The 21,421-nt window shown below is 46.0% G+C and overlaps 1 protein-coding gene across 1 annotated transcript in view; it reads left to right on the top strand.

Annotated features, from left to right (window-relative positions):
- The window catches only part of DNAAF9 (dynein axonemal assembly factor 9), an 81,735-nt gene that overhangs the window by 51,712 nt on the left and 8,602 nt on the right, over positions 1-21,421 (top strand). The window contains exons 22-36 of the mRNA XM_066572919.1: positions 3,619-3,765; positions 4,753-4,844; positions 7,484-7,585; positions 9,323-9,440; positions 11,009-11,097; positions 11,760-11,918; positions 13,939-14,064; positions 14,165-14,202; positions 14,276-14,411; positions 16,353-16,439; positions 17,884-17,990; positions 18,802-18,876; positions 19,439-19,644; positions 19,761-19,826; positions 20,680-20,773. Of these exons, the coding sequence (XP_066429016.1) occupies positions 3,619-3,765; positions 4,753-4,844; positions 7,484-7,585; positions 9,323-9,440; positions 11,009-11,097; positions 11,760-11,918; positions 13,939-14,064; positions 14,165-14,202; positions 14,276-14,411; positions 16,353-16,439; positions 17,884-17,990; positions 18,802-18,876; positions 19,439-19,644; positions 19,761-19,826; positions 20,680-20,773 (1,642 nt within the window). The remainder of the gene's footprint in view (positions 1-3,618; positions 3,766-4,752; positions 4,845-7,483; positions 7,586-9,322; positions 9,441-11,008; positions 11,098-11,759; positions 11,919-13,938; positions 14,065-14,164; positions 14,203-14,275; positions 14,412-16,352; positions 16,440-17,883; positions 17,991-18,801; positions 18,877-19,438; positions 19,645-19,760; positions 19,827-20,679; positions 20,774-21,421) is intronic.

The raw sequence follows: 21,421 nt of genomic DNA, 5'->3' as shown, positions 1-21,421 counted from the left end.
CCAGCAATTCGCAGCATGCTGCGAATTGCCGCGATTCTCCACAGTCAGCCTATCTATCAGATAGGCTCACCGTGGAGATCCGTGTGCCGGCTCCTGCTCCCCAGCGGCGGCTCCGACAGCGGAGATCCACCGCGCCCGTGGACGGGGGCCTTACAATACAGCCATATGTGCTTCTACTAGGATGTAATGTAGGAGGTCCTTCGTGCGATCCTTGGGCGGGCGATGTGTGTCATGCCCTAAGTCACCATGCAGCACCAACCTAAAGGTGCAGGAGCAAAGCATTGTGAAATTGCAAACGTTTGCTGATAAATGTTTAATGTTAAGTGTGTCATCAGTTATGGCAGCCAGGTTGGTGCTGTGCAGGGGTTAGGATATGCCTGTAATAATGTCAGCTACCAGAACTTATGGACGTAACTCAGACACACATGGCGGGCCACACAGCAAGGGGTCAGGAGTTACATATGGCCCCTGAGCCAGTGGTTGGGGACCACTGCTCAACATTGTTACATGAGAAAACCCCACAGGTTCGGCAGGGACATCCCAGCTAGTCCAGCACTGATGACCCGGCCTTGTTGGAAGTCACTCGGATCGCTGAATCTTCCCATCTAATGTGAATTCACACCGATACTGAGCCAAAGAAAACTTGTCATGTGATATTATGCTGCATTCCGGGATCACGGGGAGAATTCACATAAAGGAAAGCTCTAATCAGGGACGGGACGGCGTCTTTAGTGCACATCTTACATGTATTACTATAATTGTACTGAAACCCTTTAACATAGTATCCATGGCTGAAAAAATACTTAAAAGGGTTGTTTCGCGCCGAAACGGGTTTTTTTTTTCCATAGGCCCCCCGTTCGGTGCAGGACAAACCCAATGGATGTGTTAAAAAAAACCAAAAACATATTACTTACCCGAATCCCCGCTCTGCGACGTCTTCCTTCTTCCTACTTCTTCCTTCACCAAGATGGCCGCCGGGATCTTCACCCACGATGCACCACGGGTCCTTTCCCATGGTGCACTGTGGGCTCTGTGCGGTCCATTGCCGATTCCAGCCTCCTGATTGGCTGGAATCGGCACACGTGACGGGGCGGAGCTACGAGGACCAGCTCTCCGGCACGAGCGGCCCCATTCACCAGGAAGAAGACCGCACAGCGCAAGCGCGTCTAAAAAAGCAAGAAGACACCGAAGTTAGACGGAACCATGGCAACGGGGACGCTAGCAACGGAGCAGGTAAGTGAATAACTTCTGTATGGCTCATATTTAATGCACGATGTATATTACAAAGTGCATTAATATGGCCATACAGAAGTGTATAGACCCACTTGCTACCGCGGGACAACCCCTTTAAGTCTATACAGTTTAGTCTATTGCCCCTCCATGTTCATCCAAAGAAAGGCAAAAAAAACACAATGAGGTAGAAGCCAATTCTCCTCATTTAAGGGGGAAAAATCCTTTCCAACTCCAATCTGACAATTGGAATAATCCCCGGATCACCGACCCTTCTAAAGTAATTAGTGATATAATATGTAATATTGTATCAGCCAAGAAAGGTGTCCAGACCCCTCTTGTACTCTTTTATCGAGTACCCCATCACCACGTCCTCAGGCAGAGAGTTCCATAGTCTCACTGCTCTTACAGTAAAGAACCCCTCTCTATGTTGGTGTAGAAACCTTCTTTCCTCTAGACGTAAAGAGCGCCCCCTTGTTAGTCACAGTCATGGATATAATAGATGATGGGAGAGATCTCTGTATTGTCCCCTGATATATTTGTACGTAGTTATTAGGTCGCTCCTCAGCTGTCTTTTTTTCTAAACCTAATAGTCCTAATTTTGATGACCTCTCTGGGTATTGTAGTCCGCCGATTCCATTTCTTACTTTAGTTGCCCACCTTTGTACCCGCTCAAGCTCTGATATGTCCTTTTTGAGTACCACTACCCACAACTGTCTACAATATTCCATGTTTGATCTGACTGGTGACTTGTAAAGAGGAAGTACAATGTTCTCATCATGTGCCTCTAGATTTCTTCTGATGCCCCCATGATCCTATTTGCCTTGGCAGCAGCTGCCTGACACTGGTTGCTCCAGTTAAGCTTACAGTTAACTAAACCCCCCCAAGTCCTTCTCCATGTCAGTGATTCCCAGTCGTTTCCCATTTAGTGTGTAATGGTGACATCTATTGCCTCTGCCCATGTGCAGAACCTTACATTTATCAATGTATACCTCATTTTCTGCCCCCAAGTTATCCAGATCCATTTGCGATCTCCTTGCACCCTCTATTGGTGTTTATATAATTTTGTGTCCTCTGAAAATATTGATATTTTTACTGTGTAATCCTTTTACCAGCTCATTAAATATATTAAAAATATAAAAAGAATAGGACCCAGTACTGCCCCCTGTAGTACCCCTCTAGTAACGGTGACACAATCAGAGTATGTACCATTCATAACCCCCCTCTGCTTTCTATCACTGACCAGTTACTTACCCACTTCCACACGTTCTCGCCCAGACCAAGCATTCTCATCTAATATACCAACCTTTTATGCGGCTCAGTATCGAACACACTGGAAAAGTCCAGATATACAAGATCCAGTGACTCCCCGGTCCAGTCTAGCACTTACCTCCTTAACTTACCTTTTAATCTTTTTTAAGACCTCTCTGCATTTCTTCCTGGGTTAAACTGGTGACATTTAGTGGAGAGTTTACTTTATCACTCTGCATCTCATCTGACATTTCATTTCTCTCTGTGAACACACTGGAGCAAAAGCTATTTAATAGACTTGTTTTCTTCTCATCGCCGTCTACAATTTCTCCTACATTATATATTAAAGGGCCAACACTTTCATTAATCTTTTTACTATTTATGTACTCAGAACAACAGTTTACTGTTAGTCTTACTCTCAATCAAAAAGTCTCTCCGTCTCCATCTTTGCTGCTTTTATTTCCTTTTTACGTATTTTTTTCCTTACAGGTTGTTAGTGTTTCTTTGCTGCCTTCTTGGTTTAATAGTTTAAACGCTTTCTTCTACTGTTTATTGCCCCCGTTACATCTTTATTAAGCCCCATTGGTTTTCTCCTATCACTCAGTATTTTATTCCTGTAAGGTATTACGCTCACAGTGAGTAATTTAGGATGTTTAAACGTTTCCCATTTATTGTCTGTACTCTTATTTTTGAGGACATTGTCCCAGTCAATATGGTTTAGGGCATCACTAAGCTGATCGAACTTGGCCTTCCTAAAGTTGAGTATTTTTGTAGCTCCCCTATAAAACTCCCTTTCGAAATAGTGGAAATGTATTATATGATGGTCACTATTTCCCAGGTGCCCCCAACCTGCACCCCTGTTATTCTGTCAGGTCTGTTGGTTAGTATTAGGTGGCCGTCCCCCTAGTTGGGTCCTGTACAAAGTATTCTCTTTAGTCATTGGCAGGAAGTTGCTACTTTATGAGATCCGCAGGTTTCGGCTTCCCACTTTATATCCGGATAAAGTCTCCCATGATTCCCTCATTGTGGCTGGACAGGGCCGGCTGCTTTGTATCAGTCACTGCAGACTGCCAGAAGTCCTTTGGTAATTGACGTATGTCTCCTCCGTGTCTAACACACTTTATTTTCCTCCCGCAGGACTCCAGCAGTACCACCGCTGTTCTTTTCATCGACTACAAAAGTTCGCTCCTCCCCCACTTGCCGCTGCATTTCAACACTTCCGGCAACTTCCTTGCATTCGCACTTTTCCCCAAGTCTAAAAGCTACCGGGGTTTCTACTCGCAGGTGATGCATAGGAGCGCTCCATTACTTGGCTGTCTGCAGGTTTACATTTGGCGCAGGCACCTGGATGATGTCTGCCCATCAGACATTAATCTGACATTCACTTGTATTCTTCCATTAGCAGTAAGCTGCTGGGGAAGCTCTACAACTTTCTTGCAGAGAAGGGTCATTAAACTTTACCTTTGCAGTATATTGTGTAGAGCAGACATTGGGTGGAGCTTCTTAAAACTGGGGCAAAGGAAAAGTGGAACAGTAATACGTGGTAGCCAATCGGCTCGCAGCTTTCCTGTGAATTATTGGTGCACACTTCCTTGGCCCCAGTGTTGCTCAGTGGTCCCGGCTGTATACACAGACAGAGCCCTGGTATATCCATGACAATCTGTTCGAATGCTTCCAATCTTGACATCTCTATCCTGCAATCAGTGAGCCGGAAGTCATGCAGGATAGCGATAGTGATCATATAACGGTCCCCTCTCAGCTTCATACCAACAAGTTGTCCCAGAGTGGACTTTAATCATCCATCCATAGGACAGGTGAGAAGTATGATCTCTGCGAACAGGGGTCCTGCGTATACCCTCCTTCACCTTGATCTCCCTGCACCACCCTCAGGGAGGAGGAGATTAAATGGAGCTGTAGTCTCGCATCCGCGGTGCCGTGCCATTCTTGTTCGATGGGACTCTGGGACATTGCCAAATGCTTGTACTCGGCCTTTTCCATGAGCCCCATTTAAATGACTGGAGTGACTCTGCACATGTGCGACTGCTGCTCCATTCAATTTGGTGTCACTGTAGGTGTATGCAGCAAGCACACAGTGACGAGCAGAGGGGACACAGGTTCCTGTTCTTGGGATCAGTGGGGGTTTTGGCGGTGAGACCCCCACCAGTCAGACTGTTATCACCTGCCTTATGAATTGGTGATAAGAATCCCTTACTTGTACAACCCCTTTAATATCTCGTTCCTTCTCAGCGCTGATGACTTTATTTCTTGTAGGTGTTGAAGACCTGGCAGGGGCAGACGGAGAGATCTGGAGTAACCCTACAGTTAGCGCAGGAGCACCAGCTCTCTGAAGAGCAAAGGAAAATGTAAGTGACAGACGCAGAAGCGCTACGAGTCACTCCATTATACACTTCATGCAGCGGCCGCGACCGCTCAGATCAGAGTTATAGAGCATAATATTACTGCGCCCGTCCGCCCTGAAACACCTCGTAATGTTACACCCCTCCCAAGTGGGCCTCATGTAGGGAGAAAAAACCCAATTTCAATACAAGCCCCTCTGAACTAGAAGATATTAATAGACTTGCATGAATTAATGTACTCGATTTCCAGCTATATATTGTATTTGCTCCATACAGTGGAGGACATCTTGCAGTGAGCATCACCAGTAATGACACCACCACGTAACATACTGGCCCGGCTTACCACTAGGGGGAGCTCACTGAATATGGATTTCTACAGCTCTCGAGCTTTGGGCAGGCAGAGGTTTATTATTTGATGGGAAGCAAAGAATCTGTGTAATTCTTAGGCTCTCGACAAGTACCCTGCATTGTAGACAAGTGGTTGGTTGACTAGCAGATCTAAACTTGTTATTCCCATTGTGTCCACTAGATGGCACAGCTCTGTTATGATACCTGCTGACGGGTTCTGGAGGAGGATAGGCTTCTTGTTTATTTGTGTTGCTTGGTATCTTAGAGATATTGTGCTGAGCGAACAACTGTTGGCCATTGCCCCTTGTTCAGATAGGTAGCTTGTATAATGCGGATTTATAAACAGATTAAGTGTGTTCTGCCACAGACCTTATCAGAACATATGAATGTCATAGATCGGGGTCCCCGGCTCAGGACTTCCCTCTATTACCAAGAACGAGCAGCGCCTCCTGTTCTAGCGGACCTTCTGCCGACTCACTGTTGCAGCCGTTGCTGGTAACATGTAGCTGTTTGCGGCTCTCCCCTGACTGCGAGGACCCTATATTCTGGGAGGGTCTCTGCATCTTGGCACAATCCCTGTAACCTTTTTCCTCCGCAGCCCTTTTTCTTTTTTCATCTTTTTCAACAATAATGTGTAACTTTTATTTCTGCAACGACATGGCTACATTAGGGTGTGTGTTTTGCTTGCGGGGTGAGTTGTATGTTTCACATTAACGTACCATATTATGTATTGGAAAACATCTGAAAAATTCTGAGTGGTGGCATGGAACCGAATAGTGTCACCGTGTTGAGAGGGGCTTGTTGCTCATGGTGCTTTCTGTTCTGCGGATCAGTACAATTATAACCGCACCAAATTTCTCTTTTTCAATTTATTTAGTAGCTAAAAAGCAATTTGCCTTTTAAAAATATTTGCCGTTGTCATTTCTTGACCTTCACAGCTTTTTTTCATTTTTCCATCGATGAAGTTGTGCAGACTCGTTTTTTACAGCGTGTTGGTATCCTTTTGGGGCACACATAACTTTTTGATCACTTTTAATTAATTTTATGTTGATATGATGGCTGGGAAAGAGAATTTTAAACATTTTAATATATATTTTTTTATTTACTAATAATTAAGCAAAACTTTTATTAATCTCAAGTGCTCCTTGAAACGATCGACCGTCTGATCACATATATTTAGTACTGGTACTGCAATACTTCAGCTTTGCAGTATATTGTACATTTAATATATTCGTATTAAAGGGGTTGTCCGGCGCCGAAACGGGTTTTTTTTTTTCCAGCCCCCCCCCCCGTTCGCCGCGAGACAACCCCGATGCAGGGGTTAAAAAAGAACACCGGACAGCGCTTACCTGAATCCCCGCGCTCCGGTGACTTCTTACTTACCTGCTGAAGATGGCCGCCGGGATCTTCTCCCTCCGTGGACCGCAGCTCTTCTGTGCGGTCCATTGCCGATTCCAGCCTCCTGATTGGCTGGAATCGGCACGTGACGGGGCAGAGCTACACGGAGCCCCATTGAGAACAGAAGAAGACCCGGACTGCGCAAGCGCGGCTAATTTGGCCATTAGACGGCGAAAATTAGTCGGCTCCATGGGAACGAGGACGCTAGCAACGGAACAGGTAAGTGAAAAACTTCTTATAACTTCTGTATGGCTCATAATTAATGCACAATGTACATTACAAAGTGCATTAATATGGCCATACAGAAGTGTATAGACCCACTTGCTGCCGCGGGATAACCCCTTTAAGCTCTGCCACATTCAGGGCCTAATACAAAGAAATCCATGGCCGGCCTGGATGCCATTACTATTCCCCAGGCTGCCATGGTGAGTGAATCGTATTCTGTGATCTCGGGGTGGTGATGGTGGTGGGGGGTGATATTTAAAAGCCCCTCCCCGTAGTGTCGGTGGCATCTAAATAGTTGAACTGCTAGGATCAGCTTTATCCCTAATGCCAGGCACTGCGTGAGGCTGTAGGGAGCCCGCTCCACACTCCGACACCCAATGGTCACCGGTCCTGTATAGTGGATGTTGGGAAGCGATTAAGCTTCATGTTGACGGAGGATGAGACCCAAGACCAGTGATGTTGAACCTTAGTAACTGGCATCAAGCACAGCTCTGTAGAGTTAGGATAATGGGACAGTAGAACATAACTGATAGACACAAAGGGCTGTGCATATGAGCGTATGAACTAACACGTCATCACCCATTACGGGTCACTGGGTTGTTTTCTAGTCTCTGGCTGCACTCTTTATAATGTAGGTTCAGAGTCTGATCAGACGTTTTCTGTTTTCTTCCCAGTTACTTGAACATGCAGAATCTATATGAGACCGTGTCCTATTCAAGCACCGAAAGATGGGGCCACCGGAAGACGATACCTGCCAACCTCCCTGGCCTGGAAAGGTAAGTTATAAACCAGCTGTGTAATAACTACTGTTATCTTACCAGATCCGTCCTAAGTAATACCTGGGGACACATGGTGACGTTTGTCTGGATCCCGATTGTATGTGTTCATCTCTGTGATATCATGCTTAATGCGTATAGAGAGTATCAGCAGGGGAGGGGAGGTTGTATCTGCCTTGGTTGGGCTAATTACTAATTATTATGCTATGAAAGAATCTTACAAATATTCTTTGTTGTTTAATTGCTTATCAAGATTTATGCTTGCTGTCAGTGAACAGCAGCACAGGCCCAAGGGTTTCCTCACACTAGTGAAGGCGATACCGCAGTTGCCACCATAAGAAAGCCTCATGGATGCGAGGCGTTTTCACATGAAAGCAGCCTCACATCACTGCAGATCAGAAGGTAATCCCCGCTGCAGCTGTCACGGCCGCTGCAGAGGATCGCTGAGTTCTCCTATTGCTTTCAATTGGGGCCGGCGCTGCTGCTGCCGCTAGCCCCATTGAAAACAATGAGCGATCTCGCAGAAAGATAGGACATGCTGTGATGTGTTTAGTGCATAGCATCGCTGTGCCGTGCAGGAAAACATCGCTAATGTGAATGAATGCATTCAAAAGAATGGGTTTCATATTTGTGCATCTCGCAATACACAAATTACTCGCGATTTTCACGCCACTGTGAAGGCACCCTTAGGGTTCAGGTCCATGGGTGGGTCAGATTCCGCATGTGGGAGTCCTCAGTGGAATCCAACCCTGCCCACGGCGCAGGACCCGGCTTTACCCGTCCGGGTCATCTTTTTTCTGTACTGTGGATGTGTACATGTGCAGTAGATTTTCTTTCTTTCCAAACTCCTGCTTCCCCGCAGAATCCGCGACCGCGGATCGAGAACTGCACTAAAATGGAGCATGCTGCAATTTGATTTCCGCACCCAAAGGTCCACAAAGCAAAACCGCATGCTTTAATTCGGTTGCCGATGCCCATGTTTCCCTGTGGGCGGCTTGAACTGCGCATCATCCGCTCGGGACATTCCACAATTCAGATCCGCCCGTGGACATTGGGCCTTTAGGGTATGTTCAGGCATAATGGATTTGTGGCAAACATTTGGTGTCCGCACTGAGGCTTTGTAACCTACATCCAGTACCATGCTAGTGAATGGAGGGTTACAAGGTCCTGCTGGTACGCAGCAGGTTTGGCACTGTGGATTTTAAAAGTCTACAGCAAAATCCACCTCTACGGTAGTACTTGTAGATTTAAGCATACTCTATGTCGTAGAGCTGAGGGTTTGTTACAGTTGTATGCTAGTCTAGACAGTCACAGAGGATGTAGTTGTAATGAACCCTCATCTGTAAAAATCTGGTTGGTGTTAAAATAGTCGATCATTGAGGCGAAGTTTGCAGTTGCTGGATGTTTTATGCAATCACTGTTTTATGTTGGGCCAGAGGCGTAACTTAAAGCTTCTGGGCCCCAATGCAAAACCTGTAACAGGGCCCCCAACTATAATGCTTTATCCATAGTACTGGGCTCCCTATATGGAGAAGAGGCCTTATGGGCCCCCTAAGGCTCCTGCGCCCGGGTGCAACCGCATCCCCTGCACCCCCTATAGTTCCGCCAGTGTGTTTGTTTAGATACGCACAGAGGGGTTTTCTTTTAGCTCCTGCGTTCGCTGTAGATCCTCACGTTAGATTCTGTTTGACCATTTGTATGGAGTTCCCTGGTAATATTTCCACTTTGTGCCCTCAGCTTCTTCCAGCACTTGGCCGTCAGCAGCGTGAGCCGAGAACCTGTCCCAAGAATACATCTGCCAGCGCTGCTCCAACACGCCGACACCATTACTGGGAGCCAAGTACAAAGCGACAAGGTGATTACTGCTTGGCCTCGGGAATTTGGGAAAGGCTAAATTTCCTGGTTATAAGAAGTAATGTAGAATCTTATTTTTAAAACTGTCTTCTTAATCCCTTAATGACTGTCAGTGCGGCAAGAGATTATCCAGAATTTTCATAAAGCTTGGCTGAGAATAGCAAAAGATATAAAAAGAGAACCATTACTTACCCGTTGGCTCTCCAGCTCTCTGCCAGTCCTGCAGCAGCGGCATGAGTCCACCATTCACATGACTGCTGCATCTGTCTAATGACAGCCGACCTCCCGTTCTAGCAGCAGGAATCGGGGAGTGCGGCGCCTCAGTTGGGTTCCCACCTGCGCAGTCAACCCCGGGAGCTTAGAGGGGACCGAGGGCTGTCTGTTGGGGCACACTGAGTGTCGCCCTATCCCGCTGTGTCATAGTGATGCAGAACCTAATGTATATGGGAGGATGCAAATGCATTATCAGTGTGAAGTAAAGATGTTAGTGAATCGTCTATTGTTAAAATAAAAACTGGAATACAATCACTTAAAAAAAGTGATTGTTTGGTGTAAAGTACATGTGACTGCACATTGCGGAAGAGCAAATAACGTAAGCGTATCAAGTATCCTGATGACTGTTTAACTGGAGCAAATAATTTAGTGGGATATTCAGTGTGAAACGTGAGCAGAGAAAAAAAGTTGAGATTTGCTATTTCCTATATTTGCAAAATATAATAAATTACAGTCCTTTATGTCTACCCCCTAACAGAGCGGAGAAAACCCAAAATGCAGGATCTCCTATAAAACCCGACTTTGTGCAAACTAATAATAAAAAACCTTTATTGGTACAAAAAGCCGAAATGAAAAACTACTGTTGTTACAGCCAAACGGGCACGTGGGGTTAAGGGGGCTATACTAGGATGGAAGATTGTTCTCTGTCCCTAGGATCAGGAGAGGGCTTTCTTATTGTTGGGTTCCGACCGCTGAGACCCCACTGATTCCATGAGCAGCGGTCCCAAAGGGCTCTGTATGACCGGGGTGGCAGTCGTGCGCGCTGCTGCTTCATGCATCTTAATGGGAGCCCTGGAGACGGCAGAGGTAAGTGCACAGTCATTTCCATTGCTTCCATAGATCTGGAGACCTTTAGGACCCCCATTCTCAGGATCATAGGGGTCCCAGTGGTCGAGTCCCTGCTGATCAGAAAGTTATCCCTCATCTTATGGAAGGGGATAACTTTCTATCTTTGTGATGGAGGATTAGGACCCTATACTGTACCTTCTGAAGCTATACTTACTAGCATGCAATGTGTCATACAGGCGTACCATAAGAAAGTGGGATGTAGGAGCTGAGACCGCTACTGATCACAAGGACACAGGGGCCTCATCTGCTCATGTTACCCATATGTTATAGACTAGAATGGGATGACGGCGTGAGCCTCAGTAGGAAACGGACATGGAGAGCTGCAGCCACTTCTGTCTTGGTGATCACGGAGCGGATTGTCTGGTTGACTATCAAGTTCTGTCTTCTGATATGTCTTGAGGATGTGTTCCTGAGTGAAGTGCCTAATGTACCTGTTTCATCCTGTAGGTGACAATAAACATCATCACCGGGCTGCCCGGAAGTCATTGCAATGATCTGTGTGATTTCCTGGTGTCCTTCCAGAAGGAGTACGGAAGGTGGGTGATCATACGGGGGCTGCTCTGGTGGTGTGTGGAGTAAATGGACACAATGTAGTACTTGGATGTAACGGTCACCTGGTTTTCGTCATTCTCTTGTTCACGTGATCGTTGGTATTTCTGGTGATGGTGCCGGCGAATGGGAATGATTGCTTTTTACATGTAACGACTTGTGAACTACAGAACAGCATAAAATGAATGATAAGAGCCTGAATTATCGTTGGACCATCGGCCGTGTTCACACTGAACAATTATGTTCATTTCGCACAATCCAAGGATTTTTTTTAATCTATTTTTTTTAAACTGATGATGGCCCTTGTACCTCCATCACACCCTAAGCTGCCTGCACAATACGTCTGTCTGCCCCTGCGCAACGGGTATTTACATCTCACAGAATATGCCGCACGGACCGGGATGCTGCAGGTCGCTGCTTGCAGCTTTAGGTGTGACTGCAGCATAAGACATGAGGTACCAGGTAAGAATACCAAAGGAACTGCAAAGCAGCAGAGTCACCCCCGGGGATTTTAAAAAATTAATTTACTGTGTAGCTATCCCCCCCAGTATATATAGGAGGTGCTGATACTATGAAAGCTCTGTCTGTGTCTTTCTATTGGACATGCAGCATAATTTATAGACCCTACTAGCTGACTATTTCCTTCCAGGTGGATGGTATACCGTCAGCCCACGGACGGCACTGAAGAGTTCAGCAAAGCCCAATTCCAGAGGTTCCTGTCGAGCATCCTCGAGGCACAACGCAACCGTAGTGCCCGCCAGGCTGTCTATTCCAGGAGGAAGATGAGAGTCCTCGCTGCGCTAGAGGGGTAAGGACCGCCTTGTGCTTGATTGTGGTGATGGAAAGCCGTTCTGCACTTGCTGCCTGCTGGACAATATAAGCAACCATTTACATCACACTTTAACCATCCGTTGGGCGTATTTATGTTTAATATAAAACCGTGTTCCAATGTATTCCTTGTACATCTATAGACTGTAGTTTGACTACGTTTGACCTCCCTTATGGTTTGTGCGCTCTTTTGTTTTCCGTCTGTCCCACAGTAGTGAGGGGGTTCACCTTGTACTTTGCAGCGTCTCTTAGCTGTTTGTACCTGGGAGGCTCCTGACACATCAAATCTATCTAAAGCGCCCTCTTGGCCACTGTGGGTTGGGCATATGTCAGTATAAGCCCCCTCCTATATGGAATGGTGCAGCCTGTTGCTCTACTCCATACAGATGCAACCAGTACAGAAACAAGTATGGTGTGCTAGGTTTATTTTCTTTTGTGAAACATTGTAAAGTTGTGTCAGATGCCGCAGTATGGCCGCACAGCGGTGTTCTTTGTAGGTATGACCCCGCGGCACACTACACACACTATGAAAGCCACCGTAGTTGCAGCAGTCCCTGCTGGTCCTCCCAGTTTTTGGTCCCTGTGGCACGCTGGGTACAATATCTCCCGCTCTACGATGAGCCACATCTGCTTCATTTATGTTGACATGAATTACTAATGATTGTTGATGGAGCCTAACAAGGCCGCACTTCCAGCATCTGGTGTGTACATTAACATATGTGCTGCTATTACCAAGAGGGATGTGGTGATTATACGGCAGCGTGCACAGAGAACTGGAACGCTCCTGCTGTATAATGACTGCAGTCGGCACACATACATCCTTGTAAACAAATGCTCTGTGGCCGCCTTGCCGATGTAGTTGTTCCATTTGTAGTGTTGATAAATATGATTGGAAACCATCAGAAAGTAGGATGCTGGCAGATCATCTTTTGGATTTCTGTGTATTGTAATTAAAGCTTGTGTAAGTCCTTCATTAAACAGGTTTTCCAGGACTTCAGTACTGATCTACCCTTAGGATAGATCATCAGGACTTGATCGGTAAGGTCCGCTGCTTGGGATCCCTGCCGATCAGCTGATCTTGCGGCCCGCTGTCAGTGCAGCAAGGTCAGCCTTCCACTTTTGGCCAGGATGGAAGTATAATATATTGCTGCAGTCCCATTGAAATCCATGTGAGTGAAGCCTTCTACTACATTTGAGGCTCTGACCACCAATATAGACGTCTGGCTCAGCTGCACTGACGGCAGGTCAGGGGATCAGCCAATTGGTGGGGATCCAGAGTGGCAGACCACCACCACCAATTCATGACACATCCAGAGGATAGGTCATCAATAGTAAATGCCCCGAAAACCCCTTCAACACATTGGGTAATTTGTTTTGGACCAAACCAAGCCATATGTGTGAGGTGCTGTTCCCAGGACTGCAGTGAGGGAGCTGGAGGGCTCCGTCATATTGTACTGGAGTATGACCCGCACCCATCACACATTGATCACATTGGTACTTTTAAACTGAAAGGTTCCACTGACCCAGTCAGACCTGTTCCAGGAGGACACTATTATGTACTTGAGATAGCGAATGGCAGCGTCCAGGTATATTATATTTTTGACGCTACTCAGGGTCAGCAAAAATCAGAAAAACAGAGTAAAAGGTAAAGAAGAGATGATGCAAGAAGATTGAAGTTAAAATAGCTGTGTTTATAAAAAAAAATCAAGATTTTAGTTTTTGGTAAAATCCGCAGCCTTGTTATAGACACACTGATACATTGTAACAAACTATTACGGCAGGAGGGCAATCTGTGCTGCTGGTGTACTGACTAGATGAGGATAGTGTCTATTGTACATGTGTGTGAAGCATCACGGTGTCTCCCATGACTGTCGCCTGATTTCTGTTCTTGCTTCCCGTGGCGAGACCCCGCGTTCTGCAGGCACAGAATCTAGCAAGTGATGCAGTGTGCCGGGCGCTCCATGGTCACCCTTCACACCTGCAGTCCTCTATTGTTTCAGATACGCAGATGTCATTGACGTAGTACAAGCCGTGCAGACTCACACAGACCCTTTCGTCAAGTCCTCCTTCGTTATTGGCGCTGTGAGCATGTGTGTGGATCCTCTGAGCTGCAGCATGGAGCACAGGTAGGCCTGGGTAGATCTGATATCGGGGTTCTCCATTCTACTATTGGATCTCTCATGGCTATGAGATCCTAATAAGGTATCTCTTTCTTTATGTTTCAAGGTTTTATTTCCCCAAGTTCTTGGAGCAATGTCCTCAAGGTATGTATCTCCTTATCCGTGACCTGACCTCTCATTACTGGTCAGCAGTGCATCATGCTTGTTTCTCTTGTAGGCATAGTCAGCAACATCATATTCACAAGCCTAACCTCAGAGCAAAGGCACCCGTCGCTGGGACTCGTCCAGAAGCTGCTCCGGACTGTGAACCCTGGCGCTGCGTTTATTCTAGCAGAGAAGGGGGTGATCACCAGGTAAGGAACCCTGGACCCGGGTATATACTAAGATAGCAAGTCCTTAAGCTATAGTCATGCTAGAGAAGCGCCTGTAAGGTACCCTATTCTGTAGTCATGGCCATTCCTGAGACGACATCTGACCACCAGGTAATGCACACCGGTGCCAAGTTCATTTAATGGGAAGGTTTCCCTGCAGACTGCGGTCAATTATTGGTGCCTCCTGCATGCTTATTATCAAGGGACCCCTCTAAGAAGTAGGGATTGTCTAAAGCCGGGAACTTCTTTAAAGGGGTTTGTTCTAGAAACAGCCCTACTCCTGTCCATGGGTTTTGCAGCTCAGCTCCACTGAAGTGAATGGAACTGAGCTGCAGTACTGCATACTATGGGAGAGATCTATGAAGCCTTTTTTGGTGTATAAAAAACACAAAATTTGACAAAGACTTGACAAAGACCCCATGCTACAGGGTGAAACGTTGTCTGTTGGGCACAATAAAGTTTTTCATATTTTTGTAAATTCCCTGGAGTGCTGCTTCACTTCTCTTTGGCTATGCGATATTATTGATCCAGGATCATATTGGAGCCTGCACTCCGTTTTGGAAGACGATCCTCTCTGCTTACATAAGGTTTGGTGTGTGCTGTGACCTGTACATTTGTTTGTTAGACAATCACAAAATTTGGTGCAAGGCCTACTTGTGCAAAAATGTTGCGACTTTTTGGCAGGTACACTTTGCTACGCCACTTTACCCAAAAAAATGTGGCTTGTCAGGAGGGGGTGTGGCTGCCCCAAACTGACATGTTTCTGTGTAATTTACACCAAAATCTGGCATCAATTATACCAAAAATCTACACCTGCTCCTAGCTAACATAGATTTCTGTGTAGGGGGGGCACGGAGCAGCCGAGATGCGCCTGATATTTGAAGAGGAGTGTTAAAAAGAAAGAAAGCCTTGCGTTTTTAATCCTGGAAACATTAAACCGGTATCCCCATCTCATACAGACATGGCTGTGATGGAAACGCCTCTCTGTTCGGGTTCTGGACTCTTATGGCGTATCATGTGCATATGCAGAAGTCCAGATGGGAATATCCCTTTAATTCTAGGAAAGGATGGTGGCCAGCAGGTACCATTCCCTGAAGCTGTGCTCATTTTAGAGCTAGGAAGAACCAAGTATCCCTTCCCCATACATAGGGGAGCAACAATAGCATGGCCATATGTATCTATGTATAGAAAAGGGAAACTCATCAGGTACCAATGTAGCAGAGCTGAGTTTGTTCAGCAGTTTCTTTTGAGCACTAGGACATTTAATAACAATCCTGGAGCATTTATAATAACAGCCCTTCATGCGACACAAGTGATGTGCTGATGGTGCTTTTACACGGAACGATAATTATCGTTTGGATTCCCGCAATCTAGCAAGAATTGGAGCGATTATCGCTCAGTGTAAATGCACGCACCGACTGAACGGCGTAGGGGACTTCTTTCACTTCTGCATGCACAAAACTAAACAATGAATAAGAACACTTTAATGTGTATCGCTCTGTGTAAGCAGGCAGTGTCACTTATAAACGACTGAATGGAAGCGGACGGGCCGGACGATCCCCGACTCACTCCTTCTCTATTCAGTCAGCAATGTTCCTTCCTGTGTAAAAACAGAAGAACGATTATCGCTGGGACGACCCGTTTGGCATCTGTTGTCCAACAGGTCGTGCCATGTAAGAGCACCCTCAGCATAGAAAAATGTGTCCAAATGTCTTGCATCCCATATAAACACATTTCTAAGGCTGCAACTTCTCATACATCTGCCCTGGGATCCTGATAACGTTGCAGCTTTGTGCGAGTCCACATTACTTGGGCACTAGGCCTTGCCATGTTCAGTACAGACATGTGACTGGCACGGGTCGCCGTGCAGCAGGGTACAGGCTGGTTATTTCAGACACCCCTCTCTCTTTGTCTCTCCTGCAGAAATGAGGACATGGAGCTCGTCCTGTCAGAAAGTAGTTTCTGCAGTCCCCAGATGTTAAGGACGCGATACTTGATGTATCCGGGCTGGTGAGTCTCTAATTCTACAGGTTTTTTAAATCATTCCTTTGATGGTGGAGCCCGTAATTGTGTCTGCCTCAGATCTCATAGACAGTCATTGATAATATATACACATGGGGACAAGATGTGATGGTGATCAGGGCAGTAGCGGATTATAAACCTTACTCTGTGATCTCTGCTGGCTATTGGGACATACGATTAACCCCTTTAATGCAAAAGGGTGTAGATGTCTGTAGGATGTGCTTGGGGTTTGTATGGAGCACACCCGAGAGTCTTTGACCTCTGACACCTGGCCGAAGCAGCCGCGATCAGAGATCACTCCAATCACTGCTGTTAGCCATTTGGATGCTGCTGTCAAATCTGACAGTGGTGTTTAATGGCCCGACGGAGAGAGGGAGTACTGATGGAAAAAGCAAATTTATTTAGGTCTATGTCAGCTGAGCATGCAGGTGGAGGAAGATGGCTGTCAGCTGAACTAGACTATCTGATGTGTATGACCAGCTTGAAGCTGCTAGCAAGTAACCAGTGGCACTCCATAGAACTGCATCAGGATCCACGTTCACCGTAGTATTAGGGGATTACCCAAATATTAATTCCCTGTCCCACCATTATCAGGACCCACTGGAGCAGATCATACACATTGTTTCTTTAAGGTTTTACTTTTCTACCATCATCCTTAAAAGGTCATCCCTGAATTGACTTGTATCACATATCTAAGGGATTGGTGATTAATGTCTAATCAGTGGGGGGTTTACCACTGAAACCTGAGAATGAGGTGCTGCTCCCCCCAAACTCTAGATAGGAGCATGGCTGAACATGCGTGCTTCCGCTCCATTCATGTCAGTGGGACTACTGGAGTTAGCTGAGCGCTTAGAACTCCCATCTCCGGCAGTCCCATTGACATGAATGGAGCAACAGTGTGCACGTTCAGCCGCTGCTCAGTCAGGCTCCTCCTCGCTGGTTCAACTACATTCTCTTTTCATAGGCCTCCTGATATCACTGTTAGGCAATTGCCAGTTAAGCAATTCCTTGATTCTTGACTCATCTCAGGTGAAGCGACATCGGCTTCTAATGGCTTTTGTAGGATCAACCACATAAATAAAGTTTTCCTTTGCTTCGAAATGGCCGCATCCTGGTTCCCTGGGATTTTGTATAATTCCTCTAGAGGCGGTTGAGTTTGATGAACACACGGCTGCTGCTGTAAAGCTGATAAACTTCTCTTCTGGATTAGTCCTGCTTTTACTAAACCCGTAGGCGCACATCCCTGGGATGGAAACCTTCCCGGCTTTGTCTACATGGACTGATTTGATCCTCGGCAGATCCTCCTTGAGTCGCTGCAGGGTCGCTGTAAAGTTTCATTAGTTTAAAAGAAAAAAAAAAAAAAGTTTAGCTAAGAAAAAGCTTTCTGGAAAGTGGAAACGACAGGAAAAACTATATATATTATTAATTACAGGTATGATGGGAAATTCTTAGCCGGACCCATCTCACCGAAAGTGGATCGTATCTGTCTGTGGTTCAGTCGCCCACTGGAGAAGGCACGCTTCATGACGAACTGTAAAAGTGAGTGTGTGTGTGTGTGTATATGTATGTATGTATGTATGTATGTATGTATGTATGTATGTATGTATGTATGTATATATATATATGTGTATATATGTGTATATATGTGTATGTGTGTGTGTGTGTGTGTGTGTGTATATATATATATATATGTGTGTGTGTGTGTATATATGTGTGTGTATATATATATATATATATATATAAAATGAGAACGGTATTCTATATGCTAGTGGTAATAAACCGTGCGCCCTAGTAAGATGCACCTCACTTATTAAGAGGTAAGACCTCCTGCAGTGGTTGCTAGTCGTTGCCTCTCAGCTCTCTGAAACAAAAAGAATCCTGAACAACTCCTCGTTCAGCGTACATAAAAGTCATACAATCCCTGAATGACTCCTGTTTGCTGTCGGTGGAGGCGGCCGGCTGGAATAGAGCTCCGGCCCCTCCGCCTTCATTCTCTGACAGACCGTCGTTCCTCTGTAAAAGCACAGGAACTGTAGCCGCTGGTTCAGTGCCACTTGAATAAAGTAAACTCCATTAATGTGGCCTGGTAGGTGCCGGATTATCAGATGTTCTGGGTAATCACACGGTCACAGAAAAGCATTAAAATTCCAGCACTGTAGGATGCTGGGTAAAGTGTTACTGCTGTTCTAAAACTGAAACTTTGGGTTTCAGGATTGAATGAAAGAGAAAAACATGTTTGATGCAACAGCCCCCTACAGCAGTTGTACTATAAATCCCAGCATGCCCTGCTATCATCCCTCAACCACAGCTTGGACTATCCACATCATGTCTTATCATTTTATTTCTTCAGCCATCAAATCCTCCATCAAGTCATTCCCTTTTACCGGAAACATCTATCATATTGTAGGCAGAGTCAAGTTCTCAGGTAAGTGATATTTTATGCCCTTCCTATGTATTTGCTGCTTCTATTTGTCGGAGCTTTTAAAGGAGTATTCCCTCCTTATAAAGTGATGAGCGAACTTTTGAAAAGTTCAGTTCAGCCGGTTCACTGAACTTTTGCAAAAAGTTCTGTTCGTGTTGAAGTAGTTGAAACCATACTGGAAGTTCACCAAAACCCCTAAACCTGGTGTACTACCCTGTGTAAGAGCCGTGACAGCCCTGTATAACATTCTGAGGGTATTGTACGGGGCTTTTATGGCTCTTATACCATCTTATACACCAGTGTTCAGGGCTCATGTTGAGCGAAGCGAACCAGTAGAACTTGCCTAAAAGTTCAATTTGGGTTTGTGCCGGACCAACCTTTTAGCAAAGTTTGACCTGAAGCCGTGTTCTACTGTTTGGTTTGCCCAACACTAATCCGTAGGATACACCATCACTTTATGATCAGTGCTGGTTCGACCCCTGGGACTTCGCGCTATTCTAAAAATGCAGGGGCCACAGTGCTCATTTAGTTTGACAATAGTGATTCCATTTTTCTTCTATACCAGACTCGGAGCAGATGGTAGAAGTTTGCCACAACACAGTGACCAACTCGCTCAGTCTAATCCCATTGGTAGAAGGACCAACACCGCCTCCTGACCCTAGACACGAGCTGAGAGAGACGAGCATACATCAGCAATGTGTCCTGGTGTTCACAGGCTGCAGCCTCAAAGAAGACGACTTAAAGGACTGGCTCCGACAGTGTGCCAAGCAGGTGAGCAGGAGAGCCCGCTGCACCCCTGTATAACATTTCTACTTTACATAAGGATGTCACATAGTAGTAATAAGCCTGGACAACAATGTAATCCTCTTGTGTTCATTGCTACATAGAAACCTCAGAAAAAGACTTCACGAACAAGGAGATCATTATCGCTGCAGGAGATCCGGAACATACATGTAAGACTGTCTGTCTCTGTCTGTCTGTCTGTCTAGACTGAACAGACACTTTATTAGAGCCCCCAACCCTCTCATGATTGGCGCTTCCCTGTATGTAAATTATCCCCATGACCCCGGAGTGCGGCATTAAATCATGACAAGTTTTCTTTGGATCAGTTTCAGTGTGAATCCACATTAGATGGGAAAATCCAGCAATCTGAGTGACTTCCAACAAGACCTGGTCATCAGTGCTAGACTAGCCCGGGCTTCACTGCCAACCGTGGGGGGTTTACTCATGTAAAGGTGTGGAGAGTATACAGAGAATAGTGTGATTGAGGAAAACATCCAGCCAAAGGAATGTAGACAATTCGACAACACGAGGGGTCAGAGGAGGATGTCAAGAATTGTCCTAATGAACAGGCGCTGCATGGTTGTGCAGAGAGTGCAACACTAGTGTTTCATCTAATGTGTCCGAAAGCCCCACTTATCCATCCTTGGCATGGATGGACTATAACAGCCGATGGCCAGTTCCATTGTGTCTAACAGAACAGAAAGATGAGACTCCAGCGGGCAAAAGGGCACAAACATTGTGTCACTGAGCAGCGGAAAAACAACTCCTGGTCAGATGAATTCAGATTTTTGTTGCCCTGTGCGGATGGGAGGTCAGAATTTGGCAGAAGTAATGATGTGGGGAATGATTTCTTGGCACACCATGGGTCCCCTGATACCTTTGGATGGACACCATGATATAATCCTGCGGTTCTGCATTCCAAAGGAGGTCTAACATGCTACTAGATGGGGGTCTCTAATAAAGTGGCCATTCTGTCCCTTTGATTCTTATCTCTTCATTTAATCTCTTTGGTTGCACCCGCAGGCGAAGCGTCACCTGGATCCTCTTCCAGAAGGATATTTCTACAATGGAACTCAGTTTGTGAATTTTCTCGGAGAAAAGATGGATTACCATCCCCGTATCCTTATTCCAAGCACCTGAGCACCGATGGGAAGGATAGTCATGTTCAAAGCAATTACCTTTATAGACACGGGCCTTGTCATAAGCCTCATCGGGGCACCTAATAGTCAGTGACCCCTGCTTACACCCGTATTCTGTGTGATTGGGTCGGCCTTCTCTGGGCATCCAGTTATCTTCCATCATTTTTGGGAGAGGACCTGTCACAGGAGCAGGGTATGGCTAAAGTGGACACTTTAAAGGGAACCTATCATCACCTTTGAGCACCATAAACTACGTTATGGGGCTCAAATGTGAGGAAACAAAGTCTGGGCAGCTGTGCTTCATACTCAGCAGATGTTCGTTCCTACGCGGAGCCGGGCGTGCACACAACGTGACTCTTCAAGCATGCTCTCCCATAGAGATGGACTTTGCAGGGACACAGTGCTGGAACGGGGGACCCGAGGAGTATGAAACACAGCATCCCCTCACCTTTGAGGAACATGATATTGTTTATGGGGCTCAAAGGTGATGATAGGTTCCCTTTAATTAAAGGGAATCTGTCATCCACTATAAGCACCATAAGCAAAGTATAGTTATAGTTTAGAAGACGTGGAGTCTCTTTTCATACTCACCTGGTCCCTCGTTCCTGCTTTGTCCCCTGGCGAAG

This window comes from Eleutherodactylus coqui, chromosome 7, assembly GCF_035609145.1.
Source record: "Eleutherodactylus coqui strain aEleCoq1 chromosome 7, aEleCoq1.hap1, whole genome shotgun sequence".
NCBI classification, from domain to species: Eukaryota; Metazoa; Chordata; class Amphibia; order Anura; family Eleutherodactylidae; genus Eleutherodactylus; species Eleutherodactylus coqui.
This window is presented reverse-complemented; position numbering and strand designations above follow the sequence as displayed.